This window comes from Pecten maximus, chromosome 17 (genome assembly GCF_902652985.1).
Source record: "Pecten maximus chromosome 17, xPecMax1.1, whole genome shotgun sequence".
Classification (NCBI taxonomy): Eukaryota; Metazoa; Mollusca; class Bivalvia; order Pectinida; family Pectinidae; genus Pecten; species Pecten maximus.
In genome coordinates, this window is record NC_047031.1 from 7,943,729 (window position 1) to 7,968,101 (window position 24,373).

The 24,373-nt window shown below is 37.4% G+C and overlaps 1 protein-coding gene across 1 annotated transcript; it reads left to right on the forward strand.

The window, feature by feature from the left end:
• The first annotated feature begins 1,691 nt into the window (after positions 1 to 1,691).
• Positions 1,692 to 23,580, forward strand: LOC117316009 (protogenin B-like). Its single transcript, XM_033870495.1, has 13 exons — positions 1,692 to 1,828; positions 3,340 to 3,489; positions 4,186 to 4,374; positions 5,661 to 5,780; positions 6,668 to 6,862; positions 7,133 to 7,391; positions 8,918 to 9,045; positions 11,139 to 11,306; positions 12,008 to 12,178; positions 15,226 to 15,340; positions 16,209 to 16,344; positions 17,543 to 17,671; positions 20,037 to 23,580. The coding sequence occupies exons 1-13, from the start codon at positions 1,699 to 1,701 to the stop codon at positions 20,664 to 20,666; spliced, it is 2,520 nt and encodes an 839-aa protein (XP_033726386.1). The 5' UTR covers positions 1,692 to 1,698; the 3' UTR covers positions 20,667 to 23,580.
• The last annotated feature ends 793 nt before the right edge of the window (positions 23,581 to 24,373 follow it).

Here is a 24,373-nt window from a genome sequence, read left to right on the forward strand (position 1 = left end):
TCATTGTTACTGCTCATTTTTAGGTCACCTGAGACAAAGTCATCGTCCGTCGTCCCTCGCCGGTCATGCGTTGTCTCGTCTGTCATAAACAATTTACATTTTCAACTTATTCTCAATTACCAACAGGCCCAGAGACCTGATATTGGGTCTGTAGCATGCTGGGATGAAAGGCTACCAAGTTTGTTCAAATTGATGACCTTGACCTTCATTCAAGATCACATGGGTCAAATATCCGAAAATCTTTAAGCGACTTCTTCTTAATAACCAAAAGGTCCAGAGACCCAATATTAGGTCTGTAGCATGCTGGCATGACGAGCTACTAAGTTTGTTCAAATGGATGACCTTGACCTTCATTCAAGGTCACAGGGGCCAAATATACTAAAATAAATCAAAACTCAGGTGACCTTTAAGGCCCATGGGCCTCTTGTTAAAGGGATATAATCTCGGCATGAAGTTAGAATTTCATCAAAGTCTTTTTTTACAAAAATTGAAAAGTATTTATTTATGTTGTTATGGAAATTGTTGACATCAATTTACCAAGTAAACAAACATACAATACTAAATTCGTAGGAATTCTATATAGATCTAGCTATTTATAGATTGATTTACAAAGGTTCAGGCAGCCCTGATTACGTCATAAGAGGTTTGAATTGTATTGGCTGAACAGGTGGAAATTAAAATACTTGATGTGTAAATTATAGAATTGACAGGGAATAAGCCTAACAAATCATCGGATAGCGATCCAAGCACTCTGTCCTTATTCTGAAAAGCAATTTGTTACTTAATTACATTTTACAATGCCAATAACACGAAAATGGTCCAAGCTTATCTTTTACATAACAACTGGGCATTTATGCCACTCTGACAAATTAAAACATTCATTGCCTCCTGAGAAATATTTATTATATAAGGAATCGTATGTGGAGAAAAGACTGCGCTTTTGTTAATCCAAAGAGAAAAATCATTGATTAAAGTATTAAAGAATCTATAATTAAGTATTTTGATGTCATTGGGTTCCGGACACATGTATAAACATGGTGACACCTTCCCTTTGTTTCAGTTCAGCCATTAGAATTAATCATCTATAATCCGTATTGTTTGTGTTACAGATCACAGACCAGGATGTCTTGCTTATAGAGAGTACATTGAGTGACTCTGGGTATTATCAGTGTCTGGCTTCGAACTCGGCCGGAGATGTCATGGCCACTGCCCGCATTGAAGTCATCCAAAAGGGTAACTATAGCAACATACCTAGGTCACATTATATACCCTCTATATGAGCCTATCACCAAATTTTGACAGCACTCTAGCGTCTTTATTCCTTGCGGGATTTTAATTAAACTTCACACAATTACAAAGCACCATAATATCACGTTTCAGGGTTTTTGGGTCAAGGTCACTGTCAAGGTCGTTAGGGGAAATAGATTATGAAAGTTATCAAGAAGGGATTTAAAAAAGAGTTTGCATAAATCACGGTGATTAATAAGGTGTATGATTAATGTCATTTTTTCTTAACGGTGAAACTTTTGTAAAAATAAGCTGATATATTTTTGATTATATTAAAGGGCAGATGTATATTCATCAAATAATTGTTCTTAATGCTTATCATGTATATGCTATTGTGTTCAAATGGAAATGAACTAGACACATGATTGTGTTAACTCTGTTTTTCCATCGGTTACAGACAACAGCCCAGGGATGATTAAGAATTTTACCGTCATCGTATTGTCCGCCACAGAAGTGTACGCAGAATGGGTTGGCGCTGACTCTCCTGTGTGCTGTCCAGTCCTAGCTTACACACTTCACTACCGCAAGATTGGGGGCTTATGTAAGACATCGGAAACTATATATTCCAATTGTCTTTTGTTTGTAGTTGTGCATTGTGTGCCGATAGTCTTTTCATAAAGGTTTCTATATCTATCCTCAAATAAGTTCCCTCTCCTAGCGTAAAACTTCAGTATTGTATTAATCCTCAAATAAGCTCCCTCCCCAGTTTAAAAGTTTAATACCATATTTGTCCTCAAATAAGCTCCCTCCCAAGTTTAAAAGTTCAGTACTGTATTTATCCTCAAATAAGCTCCCTCCCCAGTTTAAAAGTTCAGTACCATATCTATCCTCAAATAAGCTCCCTCCTCAGTTTAAAACTTCAATATTGTAATAATCCTCAAATAAGCTCCCTCTTCTAGCGTAAAAGTTTAGTACCGTATTCATCCTCAAACAAGCTCCCTCCCCTAGTGTAAATGTTCAGTACCATATTTATCCTCAAATAAGCTCCCTCCCCAAAACTGATATTTATCATCAATTTGATTCGTAACCAGGTGCTAAAATATTTTCTCTTTAAGTTGTTTTGTTGCTGTGTTATAATATTGTTATAATTTGTAAATAAATTGGGAAAATTTATGTTTATGTTACGGCGGGATTAAAGCTTGTATCTGATTCATTTGTGATTATTCTGGTAAATAAATTTAAAATATGAACACAAGTATATCTAAAAAATAAGATATTATTTAATAAATCATATGGGTTATTTTATTTATATTCCACTGCATATTTCAATTAAGATTAATTGCAATAGAAAAAAAAGAAAAAGAAAAGAGAAATGAAATATGTGCCGGTAATTGTATTCGAACACGTATTCAATTGCAAAACAAGTTCGTGGACCTACCATTTTTTAAAAATCTGTTTTTAGAACCATTACACTAAAAATAGATTACTAACGTGTCAAATATGTATATATAGCCTTTATACTGTCAAACTATATATGCGGAACTCGATTTTTTCGATTTAGCTAGCGGTCGATATTACCCTGCGATTATGATTTCGTCAGGGTATTATCGACCATCCGATTTTTTTCTTGTAGCTTACCTGACTATCTTATTTTTCATCAAAACCTTAAAATTCTCTTTCAAATACAGTTAATACAATAAAATCTGTCTATCTGACTATCTGTTTGTACATAGTAAAAAACACATTTTCATTTTCCTTAATATCTGTTAAATTCTCTCGTAACGTTAGTTGTTTTGAAAATCCCACGCCCAGTCACTTTCAATGACATCATGATCATCCATTAGGAAACTAAACGTTCTCAGAAATATAAGAAAAGTCTCTAGTTATTCATAAGGGACCATTCTGAGTGATGAAAGCGATTGAAAGACAAAACAACGCTTCTTACCACTTTTATCAAGCTTTGATAAGACAAATGGTCGATAATGCCGAGTGTGCTCCATTTAGGATATTTTGGGTGCTTTATCGAATAAGAAAGTTAAATGTTAAAATGTGGTCTTAGAAGGTAACTGTTGGTAAATTCATGTTTAAACTCAGTTTGTCCATTGTTTTCAGCAAACGAAGAGAAGAAGATTGTGACAGGGACTTCATGGAAGCTGAAAGATTTGGATGTTTATTCCGAGTACGAGTTTTACATAAAAGCCTATGCTAAAGAGGGTGCTGGGAAGGAATCTAGAAAAATACGTGTGACGACAATGGAATCAGGTAATATGGCCTCAAAATCATCAGTATCAGTCTAGGTCATCAGTATATGTCAAGATCATCAGTATATGTCAAGGTCATCAGTATATGTGAAGGTCACCAGTATTTGTTGAGGACGTCACTGTCTGTCAAAGTCATCATTATTTGTCAAGGTCACTGTTATTTGTCAAGGTCATCTGTATCTGTCAAGGTCACCAGTATCTGTCAAGGTCACCAGTATCTGTCAAGGTCATCTGTATCTGTCAAGGTCACCAGTATCTGTCAAGGTCATCTGTATCTGTCAAGGTCACCAGTATCAGTCAAGGTGTCCAGTATATCTCAAGGTCTTGACATCTGTCAAGGTCACCAGTATCAGTCAAGGTCAACAGTATTTGTCAAGGTCACCACTATCAGTCAGGGTCATGTACTTTTTTAAAGTAACTTTTTATCATCTTTGACATTACATATGTTGTACATTTGCCATCTGCTGTGTGCCCTTACTTGTTAGTGGTACTTGCCTCAGTATACTGGAATACAATAGATAATAAACAATTAGAACAATAGAAAAAATACAAAACAATGAACTGAATGAACATTTTGATTATTATGGACACCAAGATCCCTAAGAGATTAGATATTTTATCAAGTAAGAATGCCTTATCAATCTGCCCATCTTTAGTGTCTGACCATACTGAAATCTCTTCTCTTGGTGCAATACAGTGCCTTCTGTGGCTCCGAAGATTGAGACAACGAGCACATCCCCTACAAACATCCAAGTGACTTGGAGTGAACTTCCGCGGGAGCTTAGCAACGGGATTATAACCAGGCATCGGATATATTATAAAACGCGCTCATCACAGCCCATGGTCATAGAGGTCACCTCGAACGTCACTAGCTACATGATTACAGGTAAATCACAGCCATGATGGAGTTAACTCTTTCCGTACTTTGTGTTTTTTCCGGGTTCCGTACCGGAAGTAGTTATTAGGCTCGCCGCTAGAAATTTAAACAAAATGGCAGACTACATGTACATTTTGGTGTGTTGTTTTTTCATATAGATACAGAAAGGTTAGTGTTATCTTTGTACATGATTAAGAAATATTTAACAAAATAAGATTTCGAAGTCAGATTGAACAATCTGAAACGTCCTAGACTCTGATATCTAAAATGCAAATGTAGCAAGCTGCCATATTATTTACATTAACAACATATTGAGAAAATATCACCTATTACTCTAACTGAAAAACATGTAACACAAATGAGATAAAAACAAATTTATCAGCAAAATGTTTGTTTCAAAAGTTTTGAACGCATTTTATATTTTATATGTCATTGCATTGGATAATCGTATATGTCGGTTGATGATTTTAACAAATCAACACTTTAATAACGTCAACTTAGCCTGTCAACTACAGTCAACAGTTGGGAAGAGGGAGCTTGAAATTATGTCGCCTGCTATAGTCGACAACGGGGAAGAGGGAGCACATTTTTATGTCGACAACGGTACTGAAAGAGTTCTGTAGGGACCCATATTGCAGGTGCCCTACAGAAATCAGTGTCTGTCAATCATTAAGCACTTTCTACTTAATGATAACAAGGTTTAACGCTGATGTGCAGATGTGCAATAGGGGGTAAAAAGTTCAAAGGTCAAGATCATTGTTACTAAAAATACCAGCGAGTCTTTACTTTAAAAGAATGCATCTTCTAAGGTGCTTAATAAAATCCAAACTTTCTCAAATTTCATATTTTGATAATACAGTGTGGAATGCACATGTACTTTAGGGGTTTTGAAAATCCCCAAGGTCAAGGTCAATGTTGTTGTTACTAAAAACATAACTGTGAATATACTGTAAAATTACAAATAAAGGCTCTTAAAGGGAGGATCAAGCTTTAAGAAATAGAGGTAGAAATGGTAATACGCTATGAAATGCAATGGTGCGATAGGAGTTAAAAGATTTCTTGAGATTAAGGTCAAGGTTGCTGTTACTAAAAATAAAACGGGGAATATCCTGTACATGTTATCCCTTTCACCCCTAGTGACCATATTGGACTTCAAATGATGATTGAATGGAAGAGTCCACTAACGTTTCTTAGGGTTGAAAGGGTTAAAATACATGATATAAAACTTTGAGGGACAGCCTAGCTTTCTGAAAATTATCACATGATAACATGCGACTATTTTACTGTTTTTTAAGGTCTGAGATCCGACACAGACTACTTCCTGTTGGTGTTGGCCGGAACTGACGTGGGCTATCCTCCTCTCGGGGATGACCTCCTGAGCTGGTCCCTACACCATACTCCCAGTATAGATCTAGGTAAGATCTACACCCGCAACTATAACGTTGTATCATACCTGTCAAGTTTCCCCCATTGGACTGGAGACTCCTGAATATTCAATACAGAAATCAAATTCTCCAGTTTGAAATTAATGACCCGCGCAGGTCCCGAATTTTATCAAATTCTCGAGTTTTCTCTCGCTTGGCCCAAATGGCATCCATTAACCCCGAAACCTCTGGTCATTGAAACAGCAAAATTCAATTTGACTCATGATTTTTGCTTGGCGTGCATCAATTTGACGCTTCAAATTCTGACTTACACTAGTGCTATATAGAAGTCTTAAACATCGTCCAGTATACAGACTCAACAAAAGGCATAATAATTATGGTCGATGACACTAATTTACCCCTAGGTGTAAATTAAAAGAGTCAGTCAACTTCGACAAACCCCGACTGTCTCCAAATTGGGTCTCAGGTGAAGTTTCCAATAATCAACATACCTGTAGTGAAATACGCTATTTGCCACGTTGATTTTCCCAAAGAAGTTATATATATATATATACAAACCCAAAACTAGCCATATTTGCTAATAAATCAGTATATTTTTTATTGATTCAAGAATGTTGGCAAAGAACTGCAGTCAGACTCTCAAAAAAATTGGCACCGTGGTGTTGGCGGCGGCCATGATTGTTGTGATGAGTATTCTAAAAATGGATCCGGAATCCGGAATCCGGAAATGGATAATTTTTCCAGGATATTTTTTTTGGGGGAAAACACGATTTATCTTGTCTTACAGATTTACCTGCCCCTGAACTAGAGGTTATATTGGTGAATTAAAACACGACTTGTCTTCTTTTATAGATTTACCTGCCCCTGAACAGGAGGTTATAATGGTAAATTAAAACATTGTTTATCTTGTTTTACAGAGTTACCTGCCCCTGAACTCGAGGTTATGATGGTAAACAACAACACTGTACGTTTTTTGTGGAGTCTCGGTAATGTTTCTGAGCCTGTATTTGGCTATCGTCTCTCCATACACAAGATTTTAGAACAGGATGGAGTGACTGCCGAGGTCACTGAGGTCAACGCCACAACAACAACTTATTACAAGTCCGGGCTTGGTAAGGACTAAAATTGAAACTCTAAACAACTCTTGGTTTTGCTTTTTCTTGAAAATTAGTTTTCCTTTCCATTCTAAAAGCAGGGAGCATATCAAAAATAATTTCCCATCCATCCTAAATGCGGCGGGAAGTTTTTAGTTTTGAAGTTTGACCTCCCAGATAACATTATTAGGAAAATCGGTTTTCTTGTATAAAATAAGTTTTTTCTTAATATGCAGTTTTTACGCAATTTATTATCATCATTGCATTTTTTTCATAAATGTTTTTCAGAGCCAGAAAAGTTCTATGAAGCAGTACTGATGGTGCTCGGCACCAACAACAAGGTCGTGGGCCTGGTTACACTACTGTTTCAGACGCACAATCCTAACATGCCAGCCTTGCCCCCTCCCCCTGTAGACCTTGAGCCCCACCCCCTCTCCTCCACCACTGTCTCACTTTCCTGGCGCCCACCTCGCACCCCGCAGGAGATCAGCTTCTATACAGTCCAGTACAGTACCGCCAACAATAGCCAAAAAGTTACCGTTCGGAGGTGAGCAGATTACCGAATCTTTGCTCTACAGTTGTAATATTTGCTTGCCTTCTGGAGATGGGCGTTATTTTTTGACCATTATTAAGCAGCTAAATCTCTCTTTGCTTTTCACTGTGACATTTTTGATGAATAGACCTATTATCTCCCTTTGCAGAAGAAAGTCACAGGTTATCCCCCTTTGCTGTTTTAATATCAGATTATCCCCCTTTGCTGTTTTAATATCAGATTATCTCCGTTTGCTGTTTTAATATAAGATTATCTCCCTTTGCTGTTTTAATATCAGGTTATCTCCCTTTGCTGTTTTAATATCAGATTATCTCCCTTTGCTGTTTTAATATCAGATTATCACCCTTTGCTGTTTTAATACCAGGTTATCTCCCTTTGCTGTTTTAATATCAGGTTATCTCCCTTTGCTGTTTTAATATCAGGTTATCTCTCTTTGCTGTTTTAATATCAGGTTATCTCCCTTTGCTGTTTTAATATCAGATTATCTCCCTTTGCTGTTTTAATATCAGGTTATCTCCCTTTGCTGTTTTAATATCAGGCTATCTCCCTTTGCTGTTTTAATATCAGGCTATCTCCCTTTGGTGTTTTAATATCAGGTTATCTCCCTTTTATGAACATACTTGAAATAACATTTAATGAGCATTGTAGATTATATAGTACCTGATTGTGACATTGTTTCTTCTATATTTGCTGAGCATTTGCAAATTACCTCCCTTTGCCTGTCCTTAGCAGATTACCTCCCTTTGCCTATATCTGCAGATTGCATAAGTACATATATGTAAATTACCTCCTACTTTGATTTGTTTTGGACAGATTATCCCTCTGCTGATCATTAGTAGATAACCTCCCTTTATTTGTCTCGGGCAGATTTTTTCTCATGTTTAAGCATTACAAAATTACCTCCCTTTGCTTCTCTTAGGTAGATTATCTCAGCTGATCATAAGCAGATTACCACCCTTTGCTTCTCTCCTGTAGATTATCGCAGCTGATCATAAGCAAATTACCTCCCTTTGCTTCTCTCCGGTAGATTATCTCAGCTGATCATAAGCAATTTACCTCCCTTTGATTCTCTCTTGTAGATTATCTCGGCTGATCATAAGAAAATTACCTCCCTTTGATTCACTCCGGTAGATTATCTTGGCTGATCATAAGCAAATTACCTCCCTTGGGTAGATTATCCCTTCTGTTGATAGCAGATCTAGATTACCCTCTGGTGGTTCAATCGGCCTTTGCTTATTATTTTCTGAAAGATTTCTTTAATGACTAACAGCTTTCTTTGTAGCTTGGCCTTTTTCAATATCTGAAAGAAATTAACAATAGACAATAAAGAATTCTAAGAATTAATAATTCTTAAGTCATTTAAAAAAATTTCAGAAAAAAACCCCACTTTATTATATTGCAGATCATATAGATATAACAGTTTTGTTACACATTTGTCTCGATCTGCTGTGAAGTAGGAAATAATGTCATAATCTTTTGTTGAATTAAATGATATTTAAACACATATTTCTATTTTTCAGTGATCTACCAAGTATTGTCCTTGATAACCTTGAAGCTTTCACATGGTACAATCTGTCTGTCCGTTCCCACACCAAAGTCCTTTATGGCCCCTACAGTAGCCCGGTCCTAGTTCGGACGAAGGAGGGAGGTAAGATTCAAAGCTCATACTGGGTTCAAAGCTAGTTCATACTGGGTTCAAAGCAAGTTCATACTGGGTTCAAAGCAAGTTCATACTGGGTTCAAAGCTAGTTCATACTTGGTTCAAATCTAGTTCATACTGGGTTCAAAGCTAGTTCATACTGGGTTCAAAGCTAGTTCATACTAGGTTCAAAGCTAGTTCATACTGGGTTCAAAGCTAGTTCATACCCCCTAAAACGAAGTTAGGGGGGGGGGGGGGAGTTTGATGCAACGATGTACCGGCTACTTCTCCTAAACTACTTGTCTGATTTTAACGAAACTTCATGACAATAATCCTTATACATTGTAGATGTGCGTAATCTATATCACGGCGTAATTTTTTGGAATAAATCCCATTCACACTTTACCTTTCTCATAACCTTTTTAATTTTTTCTTTGTTATAAATTGATCAATTGAAAAGATTTTCTCATGTGAAATCATTTCATAATGTCATGCACAACAATTTATTCATAATATAGATAAAATAAGAATTAGGGTAACCAAGAAAACTGAATATGACTAAGTGAGATTTAACTGTATATCTCGTTTATTGTATAAATGAACACATAGTAACGATGGGGGTTGCAGGAGCGGAGGGTATGAGTTGGCCCTCTGGACGACAGTTCTAGTTCATACTGGGTTCAAAGTTAGTTCATACTTGGTTCAAATCTAGTTCATACTGGGTTCAAATCTAGTTCATACTGGGTTCAAATCTAGTTCATACTGGGTTCAAAGCTAGTTCATACTGGGTTCAAAGCTAGTTCATACTGGGTTCAAACTAGTTCATACTGGGTTCAAAGCTAGTTCATACTGGGTTCAAAGCTAGTTCATACTGGGTTCAAAAGAATAAAATACAGCCCTTCAGGGCTCAAAGCCTATTTTTGTGACCATGGTGCCTTAAATTCACCGTTGGCGACCAGTTATTGACCTATAAGACACCTGCATGGCCACTAAAAAATTGTGTAAATTTGTGATCTGTTCAAGCTTTCAAAAGTGTAGTCGATGCTAAAATGACATTCACAATTGAAAAAGTTACAGAGAGATGTTATACTGAACTAAAGAATTAAAAGTTGTTGTTTTTTTTAATGTAAGACAACTTGGCCGACGACTAACTTTTCCAATTGGCGCCTAGATTATATGACTTGGTAGCCAAATAGGCCACCTGGTAATAATATCCACTTTGAGCCCTGCCCTTGTGGCCAGGAAAAAGCGTTTATAGCCCTGGTAAAATACTAGCTCCAATATATGCCGATCTTCACCAGAGATTGTGTCTTTAGTTCCATCGGTTGAGTATAAGGCTAGTAAGCCGGAGGTCCCGGGTTTGAGTCCTCGTAGAGGATGTGATTTACAGTAAATAAATCATGCGCTCTGTTTATATAAAGTAACATCAACTCACAAGTCAATCTAAAATATGGGGGATTCCTCTGTTAGTGAAAACTTGTGCTCTGTTACGTTAGCAGAAATCTTCATGTTATGCACCGGAGCAGGCTATCTGTAGACTTAAAATTATAAAAACCTTTTTTTTTTGGCTTGTTGTGGGCAATCTAACGGACAGGGCAAAATTATTATTTTTCGGCTTGTTGTGGTCAATCTCATGGAAAGGACAAAATTATAAAACCATTATCATGGAGACATAGCAAAATTATATAACCATTATTTTATGGCTTGTTGTGGGCAATTTCACAGACGGGCCAAAATTATAAAACCGTTATTTTTCGGCTTGTTGTGGTCAATCCCAGGAAGAGGGCAAAATTATATAACCAATATGTTTTGGCTTGTTGTGGTCAATTTCACGGAGAGGGCAAAATTTTAGAACCATTTTTCGACTTGTTGCCAGCAATCTCATGGAAATGGCAAAATTATAAAACCATTACTTTTTTACTTGTTGCGGGCAATTTCATGGAGAGGCCAAATCATATAACCATTATTTTTCGGCCTGTTGCGGTCAATCTCCCGGAGAGGGCAAAATTATAAAACCATTATTTTTCGGCCTGTTGCGGTCAATCTCCCAGAGAGGGCAGTACGCAGGATGTGACATAGTCTAAATCCTTCATTCGTTACAGTTCCCACGGCCCCCGGAAACATCCAGATCAAGTCATTGGCTAAGGATAAAGTGCGTCTGAGTTGGACAGCTCCCTCCAAGGTCAACGGAGAAATTGTATCTTACGTGATCCTGTACAATCGCGAACCTGGCCACAGCGATGACCTCTGGACCTCAGTTAGCAAAAATGGTGAGTTGTCTCCCTTTAATGTGTTTGATTTTCGGTGACTTGATATATAATATGAGATTTTGATTACAAATCACATTTGTAGAAATAGTAACCTGATTCCATTCTTTTAATTGTAGTTTGCTTTGCTATCCAAAAAAAAATCCAGGTTTGCGATATTTCATTTGAAAACATCAATTTTGAAGAAAATGATTTTTTCACTTCCTTCTGTTGAGCGTACAGCTTCAATGGAAAGATTAACATGTATTTAACTTGAAGCTGAAATTCTACCGCAGCAAGAAACTTGTTGTTTACAAATTAACAGCTGGAAAGTAAGATTACAAAGAGAGTACCAGTCGTTTGTGGATTTTAATTCTCAGTCTATAAAACTGGGGAAAATATGAAAAATATATCGGAGTTTCAAATTTTACCATACTAATAGCAGGGCTTTTTCTCACTGGTTTAGGATGGGACCTTTTTGTCTCTTTTTGGGAAGAAAATTGGTGAATTGGGAAAGATTTCTTCAGGAGTAAACAGAATATTTTCTGAATTTGGCTTTAAAATGAAAAAATTCTAATTAATTTCCCCAAAAAGTCCTGAATAAAAAAATTGCTGTCTTCCCAATTACTTGTGTACAAAAATATTAAAAATTAGGAGAAAATCAATTAATTTCCCTTACTGCTTGGCTCAATTTTTGTAAACTACTCCATTGCTTTGTTCACCAGGGAGTTCCACTTCAGCAGTAATTCGGGACCTGTCCGATGACACGTACTACTTTAAGTTGAAGGCCTGTACTCGAGCAGGATCAGGACCTTCCTCCCCCGTTATACAAGTCATCCTGAAGGGTTGTTCTCTCGACTGTAGCCCTGACAGTCCACCCAAAAACCAGCATACAGGTAAGGGTAGGTGTGTCAAATACAGGTAAATTACATACAGGTGTTGCATCATACAGGTATATTATATAGAGATGTTACATCATACAGGTATATTGCATACAGGTATATTACATACAGGTGTTATATCATACAGGTATATTATATACAGGTGTTATGCCATACAGGTATATTACATACAGGTGTTATATCATACAGGTATATTATATACAGGTGTTATGCCATACAGGTATATTACATACAGGTGTTACAACATACAGGTATATTACATAGTGTTACATCATACACTATATTACATACAGGTATATTACATCGGGTGTTACATCATACAGGTATTACATACAGGTGTTACATGCAGCATACATGCCATATTTTCAGGAGACCAATAAGGGAGATTGATGATTATTTTAAGGGAGTTTTGCCTAAAATAAGGGAGATTTGTGCGCGACATGAATATCGACATTTTTACTCAATTTTTTAGCAATTAACTAATTTTGAAAGTGATAAAGAATATTTATATTTATTTTAGATATTAATCATATTGTATATGCAAACAACAATAAGTTGTATACGGTAAAAAATGCAATAAGTATACATTCAGATTCTGATATGAAATTTTTTTTCGATTTTTTTTTATGCAACACAAAAAGTTTCACAGCTTTATGCATATTGCATAACAGCATTTGAAAAGGGTATATTATAATTACATGTAGCTAAAGATTAAGACAAGCAAGTTATATTCATTTATCAGTTTGGATTTTCTTAAAATTAGAAAGCTTGATCCACTCTGAGGGAACACATCAGTTGTAAAAATCACCATGAAATGTCCTGTGGGATCCCTTATGTTGGACCATTTAGATATAAAAATATTCCAAGTGTGCAAGTGTATACATGAAATCATGAGAACGGAAGATGTTCATGTTAGGAGACTGCAGTAAATCTTATCACGATCATTCTAGATTTTGTATATTGTCTCTGTCATGGACTGTACAGTCATTGTAAACACCATGATTGACCACTTTGTAACGACCAACAGATGTGATGATTTTGATAGTTTTCTTAAAGAAAATATCGGATTTCATCTTGCTATCACTGATCAACGATACATGGTAAATGAAAAACACAGTGTGATTTTGCGTCTGACCAGACTCTGTATCAATTACCATCATCAAAGTATGGTCCTAAAAGAAAACAAACAATAATTCAAGTCTGTTAGCTAAGGGGGTTAAAGTTGTTTGTAAGCGACTTGCCTTTATTTCATGGTGATAGATATTCTAGCGCAAACATTACACTAGCCAGAGCTTCGTGTGAAAGCCGTGTCCAACAGGCGCCATTTTGATTGAGTGATCACGGGAACAGATGGATCACGTGATCGCTAAATTTAGCCAAATCTCGCGAGAAAAACTACTGAATTGTAAACAAAAATGGCGCCGGCAAAAATACCGGAGGGAATTACAAAATACGGGAATTTGGGCTCTTCTCCCGGGAGGAATTAAATGACTTGAAAATAAGGGAGATTTTGTCTCACGCCGGGAGGTATGGCATGTATGATGCAGGTATATTACATACAGGTGTTATATCATACAGGTATATTACATACAGGTGTTACATCATACAGGTATATTACATACAGGTGTTACATCATACAGGTATATTACATACAGGTGTTACATCATACAGGTATATTACATACAGGTGTTACATCACACAGGTATATTACATACAGGTGTTACATCATACAGGTATATTACATGTCACGGTGTTCAAACTTTAATAGTCTGACCAACACCTGTACATGTAAAGTGTGTATAGATACTTGCGCTGTGTGTCCTGTATAATGTCTGTACAAGTCCCTGTGTCATATAATGTCCTATGTACCTGTGTATATAGTTGTTATGGTGACGTATGAGAGGTGAGCGCAAGGATTGGTTGAGTGTGTCACTTTGACCCTGCATGACCCTATACCCGTGCACGTGGAAAACCTTACCTGGGCCTTGCCCAGGTGAGTGCAGCCACAACGGCTATAGACCCTGCACCATACACATTTCCAGTATAAGCCTGTGTGCTTTATGGCCACAGTGCTTCTAGGTAAGTTTATTTAATTTAAAATAATAATATAAATACATATTTAATGTATTTTAGCTATTTGATATATAAAATACATTGAACTAATATATTTGCATTTTAAATATCTTGCCGGTAATATGTTAAAATATTTAACATATGACATACACGTGGTCGGGCTCCATAGGGTCAAAGCTATTGTAAAAATAATGTATTATAATTGTTAATTGTAAAAGTGTAACTATGGAATAAAATAGAATATAATATAAACATATAGAATATACCTAAATGAATATTTAATGCGTTAAGTATTAAATAATGTAATTGTCGGCATCGTTCACACGTGTCCGTATGTATTTTAGGTATTGTTCTTTTTATTTCAGGTCACTGTCTCCGTGTGTGTCTGTTTTTATGTCCAATAAACTGTTTCAAATGTTAAACATCGTTGGTGCATAATTTAAGAAGATAATCCACATATTTATAATACTCGTGTGACATACATATAGGTGTTACATACAGGTATATTACATACATGTGTTACATCATACACTATATTACATACAGGTGTTACATCATACAGGTATATTACATACAGGTGTTACATCATACAGGTATATTACATACAGGTGTTACATCATACAGGTATATTACATACAGGTGTTACATCATACACTATATTACATACAGGTGTTACATCATACAGGTATATTACATACAGGTGTTACATCATACACTATATTACATACAGGTGTTACATCATACAGGTATATTACATACAGGTGTTACATCATACACTATATTACATACAGGTGTTACATCATACACTATATTACATTCAGGTGTTTCACCATACAGGTATATTACATACAGGTATATATTACATACATGTATATATTACATACAGGTATATTACATACAGGTATATATTACATACAGGTATATTACATACAAGTATGTTGATTAAGTATATATATGTTTATATCTAGGCACAGAGTCGCCCCTGGGCGTAGTTCCGGACCAAAAACTAGGGATCATCATTGGATGCTCGGTTGGTCTGTCCAGCATTATCATCTGTATAATTGTCATCCTGCTCAAACAAAGGTTTGTGACCTAAAGCCTTTCACTCTTTTCTTTGTAATGGACTTTTTTAGTAGAGTATATTTGTTCTGTATGATGTATTCTGTTGTAATTTCCAAACTTTACTTCTCGGTTTACCTCGACTTAAACTAAACTTATTATTAGGAATTGACGTTACTATAGCCACACGAAAACAACAAAAAGTTGAACAACTAAGCCATGCTGTTAAGTACTACGATACCGTCGGGGAGATGTCAATAAGACTGCATGCATATCACTTGTTATATTTGCCGAATTATCAAGTAGTGTTTTCTCTGTTTTATATTCAAAATTATGTTTTGAAAAAAAGCATTAAGTTATGGCCTATAATTTACTGTATATAGATGTCATTGGTATGTTGGATCTTATTCCACAGTAAACAAAGAGTTATGTCCCTTCAGCCATGTTTTGACATCAAATTATGGATGTTTTGAATATCATTCTTGTCCGAAAATCTTTTGATTTATTAAGTTGATCCAAGGGTTGACAAAACAGACAAATTTATAATTTATTGATTTCATTACATTAAAACCAACTTAAGTATTGCATTTGTTTAAGGCAGATTTAACCGACAATCAGATCAATACTGTATTGTACCAGGCCTACATACATCAATAAGCCCTGCCCCCTATTAAATCTTTATTTTCTACTAGGGGTGGGGGATTTATTGATGGATGAGAAAATGGTAAATTCCATCATTGTCACAAACAACGGTGTCCACTCTGGGATTTGTTAACTTGTATGATGTTGTTCGACACTTGTTTATTTTTTATTTCATCTCTCAATGGCTTATTTAATCATTAGCAAATGGAGAACAGAATGGTTAAAAAACCATGTCACTTTAATTTTTTAGGCATTACTCACGTCTAGCCCAGCGCCAGGCTAGTCATCACGTTCATCAAAATGGCCATGTCGTAACGGGCCATTCTCCCAAAATTAACGACGACAGCATGCCAATGTTACAGGAAAATATCCACAGCGACAGCAAGGTAAGATGATCTGTAGTGATCAGTGATCAGTGATGGCCAAAGTCAGGATTTATCCTAAACTCAAAATCATAAAATCGTAAATGTTTCCTGGAATATGGGTGTCTATATTATGTAGATGAATTTTTTTTCAAAATTAAACTCCTTATTAATTATTCTCATGAAAGCTTGCACAAAGTTTTTATTAATTTTTTTTCCTTTTTGATTTTTTTTTTAGTTTTGTCCCTTTTTATAGAAAGTATTATATAATTAAGCCTTTGATAGGGGCCGCGGTGGCCGAGTGGTTAAGGTGTCCCAACACACTATCACTAGCCCGACTTCTGGGTTGTGAGTTCGAAACCTACGTGGGGCAGTGACTGTAGGCTGGTGTTTTTTTCTGGGTACTCCGGCTTTCCTCCACCACCAAAACCTGGCACGTCCTTAAATGACCCTGGCTGTTAATAGAACGTTAAACAAAATAAACCAAACCAAATTAAGCCTTTGATTTACAATTCTAGTTCGGTTATAATGAAGCACATTTTAATTAGCCATTAGATATGTTGTCTACTAATTAAAGATTAATTGGTAAAATAAAGACAATATTCCATAGTACCAAGTTCCAGTCATATATTACAGTGTGAATATAACTTTTTAGGTCACCTGAGACAAAGTCAGTTGAACTATTGCGATTGCCTTTTGTCCGGCGTCGTCCTTCTTCCATTGTAAACAATTAACATTTTCAACTTCTTCTCAATTACCAACAGGCCCAGAGATCTGATATTGGGTCTGTAGCATACTGGGATGAAGGGCTCCCAAGTTTGTTCAAGTGAATGAGCTTGACCTTCATTCAAGGTCACAGGGGTCAAATATGCTAAAATCTTTAAACAACTCCTTCTTGTTAACCGAAAGGCCCAGAGACCCAATATTAGGTCTGTCGCATCCTGGGATGAAGGCCTACAAAGTTTGTATAAATGGCTGACCTTGACCTTCATTCAAGGTCACAGGGGTCAACTATGCTAAAGTCTATCAAAACTCAGGTGACTGTTCAGGCCCATGGGCCTCTTGTTATGTAATAAATTTATTTTGCATCAAATACTTGACTCAGACATCAACACTATACGCATAGTGACTTGCTTGCTGGGTATGAAGACACAAACACAATTATGCTACCATGCTCAATATTGTTGGTAATGGTTCTGCCTCATATGTGTGAACTTTCCAGGGGCCAGGGAACGGGACACTGTTCTTGGGAAATGGACGTGTTATCTACATTTGTAGTAATGGTAACACTAATGGGAAGCTACGAGCTGTAGTAGCGGAGCCTCACAGGCAACCTAACGGTACAACACAGGTAAGTCTTACGATGATGATGATGATGATGATGATGACGAACTTTGAGGGATTGTACAATGTGTTCAGGTTTCTTCTCCTTCTTCTTCTTGTGATGATGATGATGATGATGGTGATGATGATGAAGATGATAATGATGATGATGATGATGATGATGGTGATGATGATGAAGATGATGATGATGATGATGGTGATGGTGATTTTGAATACCTGGGTCCCCATGGTAATGAAATTGAGATCTCAATTTAGATGATATATGTTTTGCCAGAAATTGGTTTATAGGGGTTTAAGTTGCTGTAAGACCTATTCATCACTCCATCATTAATGTCCCTTAAAATTTGTGTCTAAATTAATCACAATGTCAATTAACAACATAGTTGCACTGCATAAAATGATGACTCTTCCCTATTACAGGGATATCCACAATTTTACTGATGCAAGATTTTCTAATCCTTCCCTTCAGGATGGAGACAACAGGGATAGTTATGTGATGGATGTTATGACACTGATAACAGGGTAGTTATGTGACGGGTGTTATGACACTGATAACAGGGTAGTTATGTGATGGGTGTTATGACACTGATAACAGGGTAGTTATGTGATGGGTGTTATGACACTGATAACAGGGTAGTTATGTGATGGGTGTTATGACACTGATAACAGGGTAGTTATGTGATGGGTGTTATGACACTGATAACAGGGTAGTTATGTGATGGGTGTTATGACACTGATAACAGGGTAGTTATGTGATGGGTGTTATGACACTGATAACAGGGTAGTTATGTGATGGGTGTTATGACACTGATAACAGGGTAGTTATGTGATGGGTGTTATGACACTGATAACAGGGTAGTTATGTGATGGGTGTTATGACACTGATAACAGGGTAGTTATGTGACGGGTGTTATGACACTGATAACAGGGTAGTTATGTGACGGGTGTTATGACACTGATAACAGGGTAGTTATGTGACGGGTGTTATGACACTGATAACAGGGTAGTTATGTGACGGGTGTTATGACACTGATAACAGGGTAGTTATGTGACGGGCGTTATGACACTGATAACAGAGTAGTTATGTGGTGGGCGTTATGACACTGATAACAGGGTAGTTATGTGACGGGCGTTATGACACTGATAACAGGGTAGTTATGTGACGGGCGTTATGACACTGATAACAGGGTAGTTATGTGACGGGCGTTATGACACTGATAACAGGGTAGTTATGTGACGGGTGTTATGACACTGATAACAGGGTAGTTATGTGACGGGTGTTATGACACTGATAACAGGGTAGTTATGTGACGGGTGTTATGACACTGATAACAGGGTAGTTATGTGACGGGTGTTATGACACTGATAACAGGGTAGTTATGTGATGGGTGTTATGACACTGATAACAGGGTAGTTATGTGGTGGGTGTTATGACACTGATAACAGGGTAGTTATGTGATGGGGTGTTATGACACTGATAACAGGGTAGTTATGTGATGGGTCTTATGACACTGATAACAGGGTAGTTATGTGATGGGTGTTATGACACTGATAACAGGGTAGTTATGTGATGGGTGTTATGACACTGATAACAGGGTAGTTATGTGACGGGTGTTATGACACTGATAACAGGGTAGTTATGTGACGGGTGTTATGACACTGATAACAGGGTAGTTATGTGACGGGTGTTATGACACTGATAACAGGGTAGTTATGTGACGGGTGTTATGACACTGATAACAGGGTAGTTATGTGACGGGTGTTATGACACTGATAACAGGGTAGTTATGTGATGGGCGTTATGACACTGATAACAGGGTAGTTATGTGGTGGGCGTTATGACACTGATAACAGGGTAGTTATGTGACGGGTGTTATGACACTGATAACAGGGTAGTTATGTGACGGGTGTTATGACACTGATAACAGGGTAGTTATGTGACGGGTGTTATGACACTGATAACAGGGTAGTTATGTGACGGGTGTTATGACACTGATAACAGGGTAGTTATGTGACGGGTGTTATGACACTGATAACAGGGTAGTTATGTGACGGGTGTTATGACACTGATAACAGGGTAGTTATGTGATGGGTGTTATGACACTGCTAACAGTGAAGTTATGTGATGGGTGTTTTAACACTGATAACAGGGTAGTTATGTGATGTGTGTTATGACACTGATAACAGGGTAGTTATGTGATGGGTGTTATGACACTGCTAACAGTGAAGTTATGTGATGGGTGTTTTAACACTGATAACAGGGTAGTTATGTGATGTGTGTTATGACACTGATAACAGGGTAGTTATGTGATGGGTGTTATTACACTGAAATGAACCAAAATGTTATAAAAAGTATCTTCTCCCTTTTGTAGATGCCGGAGCAGGCGTTATTACTTGGTGACACAGACAGAAACCATCTCACCTTTGACCCCAGAAACAACCTTTTGTCTGAGTCAGGCTGTGACCTGACTAGAAACCAGTGTTCGAGGGATCCTCAGTATGATAATGACCCATCAGTGACCTATGACCCTGGTCTAGAGAGCATAAGTCGCAGCCAAACGGGCTCCCCGAGCAGCACTACAGATAACTCCCCTAATCCTATCAGGGCGTGTTCATCTAATTCTGCGAATACGGAGAAAAATTCTCCGAATTCTACCTCAGACTCCCAGACACTGTGTGCGAGGCAGTGGCCACCGGGTGGTGGACACACTGCTGTGGCAATAGAGGGAGATAACTCTGTTTCGGCCGCTGTTGAAAGTGACACTAAGATAAACAATAGCTGTGACATGGGCTCTGATTCAGAGGATGATCGTCATAGCAACACGGGTGGTAAACTTAGCAGTGATGAACTTCTGTTTCAGATGTTCAAGTCGACAACGTCAAGCACAGATCAAAATGATCACTTAGGGAGAGCCACCTCCTCTACCTCTGACCTGGCCATGCAGCCAAGCATGGGCCTACCTCACACACATAGCTCAACTAACACATCTCCCAGGGTGTGACAGGAGACCTTTCTCTCACCGAGTAGAACTTATAACAGACCACTCCCTGGGTGTGATGGGAGATCTTCCTCTCACTGAGTAGGACCACTCCCAGGGTGTGACAGGAGACCTTACTCTCACTGAGTAGAACTAATAACAGACCACTCCCAGGGTGTGACTGGAGATCTTCCTCTCACTGAGTAGGACCACTCCCAGGGTGTGACAGGAGACCTTACTCTCACTGAGTAGAACTAATAACAGACCACTCCCAGGGTGTGACTGGATATCTTCCTCTCACTGAGTAGAACTTATAACAGACCACTCCCAGGGTGTGACAGGAGACCTTTCTCTCACTGAGTAGAACTAATAACAGACCACTCCCAGGGTGTGACTGGAGATCTTCCTCTCACTGAGTAGAACTTATAACAGATCACTCCCAGGGTGTGACAGGAGACCTTACTCTCACTGAGTAGAACTTAAAACAGACCACTCCCTGGGTGTGACGGGAGATCTTCCTCTCACTGAGTAGAACGTATAACAGACCACTCCCTGGGTGTGACGGGAGATCTTCCTCTCACTGAGTAGAACTTATAACAGACCACTCCCAGGGTGTTACGGGAAATCTTCCTCTCACTGAGTAGAACTTATAACAGACCACTCCCAGGGTGTTACGGGAAATCTTCCTTTCACTGAGTAGAACTAATAACAGACCACTCCCAGGGTGTGACAGGAGACCTTACTCTCACTGAGTAGAACTTAAAACAGACCACTCCCAGGGTGTGACGGGAGATCTTCCTCTCACTGAGTAGAACTTATAACAGACCACTCCCAGGGTGTGACTGGAGATCGTCCTCTCACTGAGTAGAACTTATAACAGACCACTCCCAGGGTGTGACTGGAGATCTTCCTCTCACTGAGTAGAACTTAAAACAGACCACTCCCAGGGTGTGACGGGAGATCTTCCTCTCAGGACTAGACTAGGAAATCTAGTCACCTCTGGGACCTGTCTAGGAAATTGACTCTCACATCTGGCTAGGAAATCGAGTCACCCCTTGGAACTAGCTAGGAAATTGACTCACACCTGGGACATGGCTAGGAAATTGAGCAGGGAAATTAACTGATATTTGTTACTCCTTAATGAGTGAACATAGTGGGCGTGTCATTACGAGTCTTGGGCGTGGCCACACACCCACTAAAGGTCGGCCATCAGGTTACATAATATATCATTTAAAGTTTGTATCAATTTTAAAATTGGTAAATTGATTTTTTTTGAGAATTACCTCATATTTGTAACTGTACATTTGGGTTTTTGTTTTTATCAAGTTCATACTTCGTACACTTGTTTACCATGTCCACACTTACTGTGTTTGTAAGTGGGAAAATTTGTATATTTACCGTAAAATATTGTTAGTGAAAATAATAAACACTTACCTACAAGGTAAGTGGGAAGCTCAGTTTACATATATAATTAACTTGTACATTAATCATATACTGCATGAAATGAACATGTAGAACTATTTAAATGTCCGTTAAATAGCAAGGCACTTATTGTGTTCTATTTCCGGTGATTTATTCATACATGTAATTTAGGAATAACTGGATCTGAGAGGTTTTATTGTATATTAATGTACATAAAAATGTTGCCATACCTCAGTGCTGTGACATGGAGTTACCTGCCTTTATTTATTTGCCGCTAGTGGTAGTGTAATATCTATGGTAATGTTTGGCCCATTTGTTTGAAGTTCTGATAGTTCAGTAGTATGTCTGGAAAAAAAAATTACGTACAGTAAAAATGGTAAGTTACCAAGTCAACTGTTGAAATAAATTGTTAACTAAGATTTATAATATTGTTAAAATGATTAAGAATCACTCGATATGAGTGAGAAGGATTTTAAATTACTAAACAGAACAATTAACAGGCGCAGATCCAGGAATTTGAAAAAGGGGGGTGGGGTCCAGTAATTTAGAGGTAATGCGAGTGCCATAGGCGGGCCCGATCTAAATTTTTGGCGAGGGGTCTGGGGGCCAAAATTTCGCAAAATGAAATGATTATAGCAAATTTTGCAATCTTTCGGGCATAGGCGTTTTTTTTTTAAGGCTATAAACAAATTTTCCTCATCCGAAAAAGGGGGGAGTCCTGACCCCCTGGGACAACCCCCCCTGGGACAACCCCCCCTCCCCTGGATCCGCTAGTGATTAACATGCTGTCTGTAAAAACCTTGTTAATTATAAGCCCACCCATTTTCAGTAGAACTACCAACAGTCATAATGCTATAATTTACCAATATCCCAGACTTGGGGTTGTTGGAGGCTTAGTCTGTTGATTTAATCACTAATTAGAAATGGCATTGTCTTGTTTTGTATTTATTAGATTTTTGGAACCTTTTTACAGTTAGATCTGTCTATAAAGCTACCCAAGGGAGACAACCCAAGGGAGATTACTCAATGGAGACTTCCCAAGGGAGACTATCCAAGGGAAGCTACTCAAGTGAATTAATACATAGTTATTAGTAATTTTATCTAAAGAATCTGTAACTGCTTGTGTGGACAAATCAGGTACTACAAGTGAAAAAATCACTTTATATGGTATAAATTTACATATTCTTAAGATAAGAAAAAAATGAACTAAATTATACTATTTATCTTTGAAAGTTTCTTTAAAATGGCTTGTTAATTTTAAACACATTGGGCTATGATTCTTGTTCATGTTCAGCTGATAAATGGCAGAAATTTTAACAGTTAGGTTGTGATACCCTAGGCACTCTCAGGACCTCAAACACATTTTTATGTTATGATTTTACAGAAAGATATCAAATCCTCCTTAAAGTACTGATTTGTTTCCATGCCCATAGAATTTTTTTGTCTTACATTTTACTTTGCACCTTAGCTTGGCAGCAAGTGTGTGGAGGAGGAAAAATAATTTTAATCTGAAAAAGGGGGAAATTTCTTGTTTACATTTTATACCTCAAATTCTACAGGACGCATTTTATCACTGGCTTGTCAGATAATGTATCACTGGGGACCCACTAGCTCACTCAATTTCTCAGGTAACATTCATACAATGTAAGCTTTAAAAAATTCCCTTAAAAATTAACGTTGAATTTTACTTTCAGCAATACAGGTTTATTTATTTTTATTTCATTTTTTTTTCCACTTTTTTCTTAACTAGAAAAATGGCTGTTTTTCCGTTAATAATTTATTATTAGTGTGATCCTATCAGAAAAATAATGGAAGAAGTATTTATTAATTTTTATTTTGATTTAAAGTTTTGTGAGTTAAGATTAATATATTGCTACCAGTAATTTGAAAATAAATTTTGTTCTTGAAAGCTTTTTGTGTAAAAAATATACAAATTTGAGAAATTTCCGTCAGATTTTGGAGTGATAGCTAGGAATGTTGATAAGGATGTATATACAGTTCTGTCGTAAACATTTGTGGTGGATTCCATTGTGGACATTAGAGAGAACACTGCCATTCATGGTTTGTTGTCTTTCCACACAGGTACTGCCAACGTTCCTTAGTTTTGGTGATCTATACATCGGTAACCATGGTAACTACCCTGCTCAGGACACTAACATTCAAAGATATTTTCAGGAGCTTTTAGATCCTTAAAAAAGGAAAGATTGGTCCTGATGCATGGAAAAACTAGTATTTTCATGCTGGCCTCTCATGTTCCGCCCAAAGGAATCGGTGGAAGTTCCTAGATAACTTCAGCAAACTGATGGTCA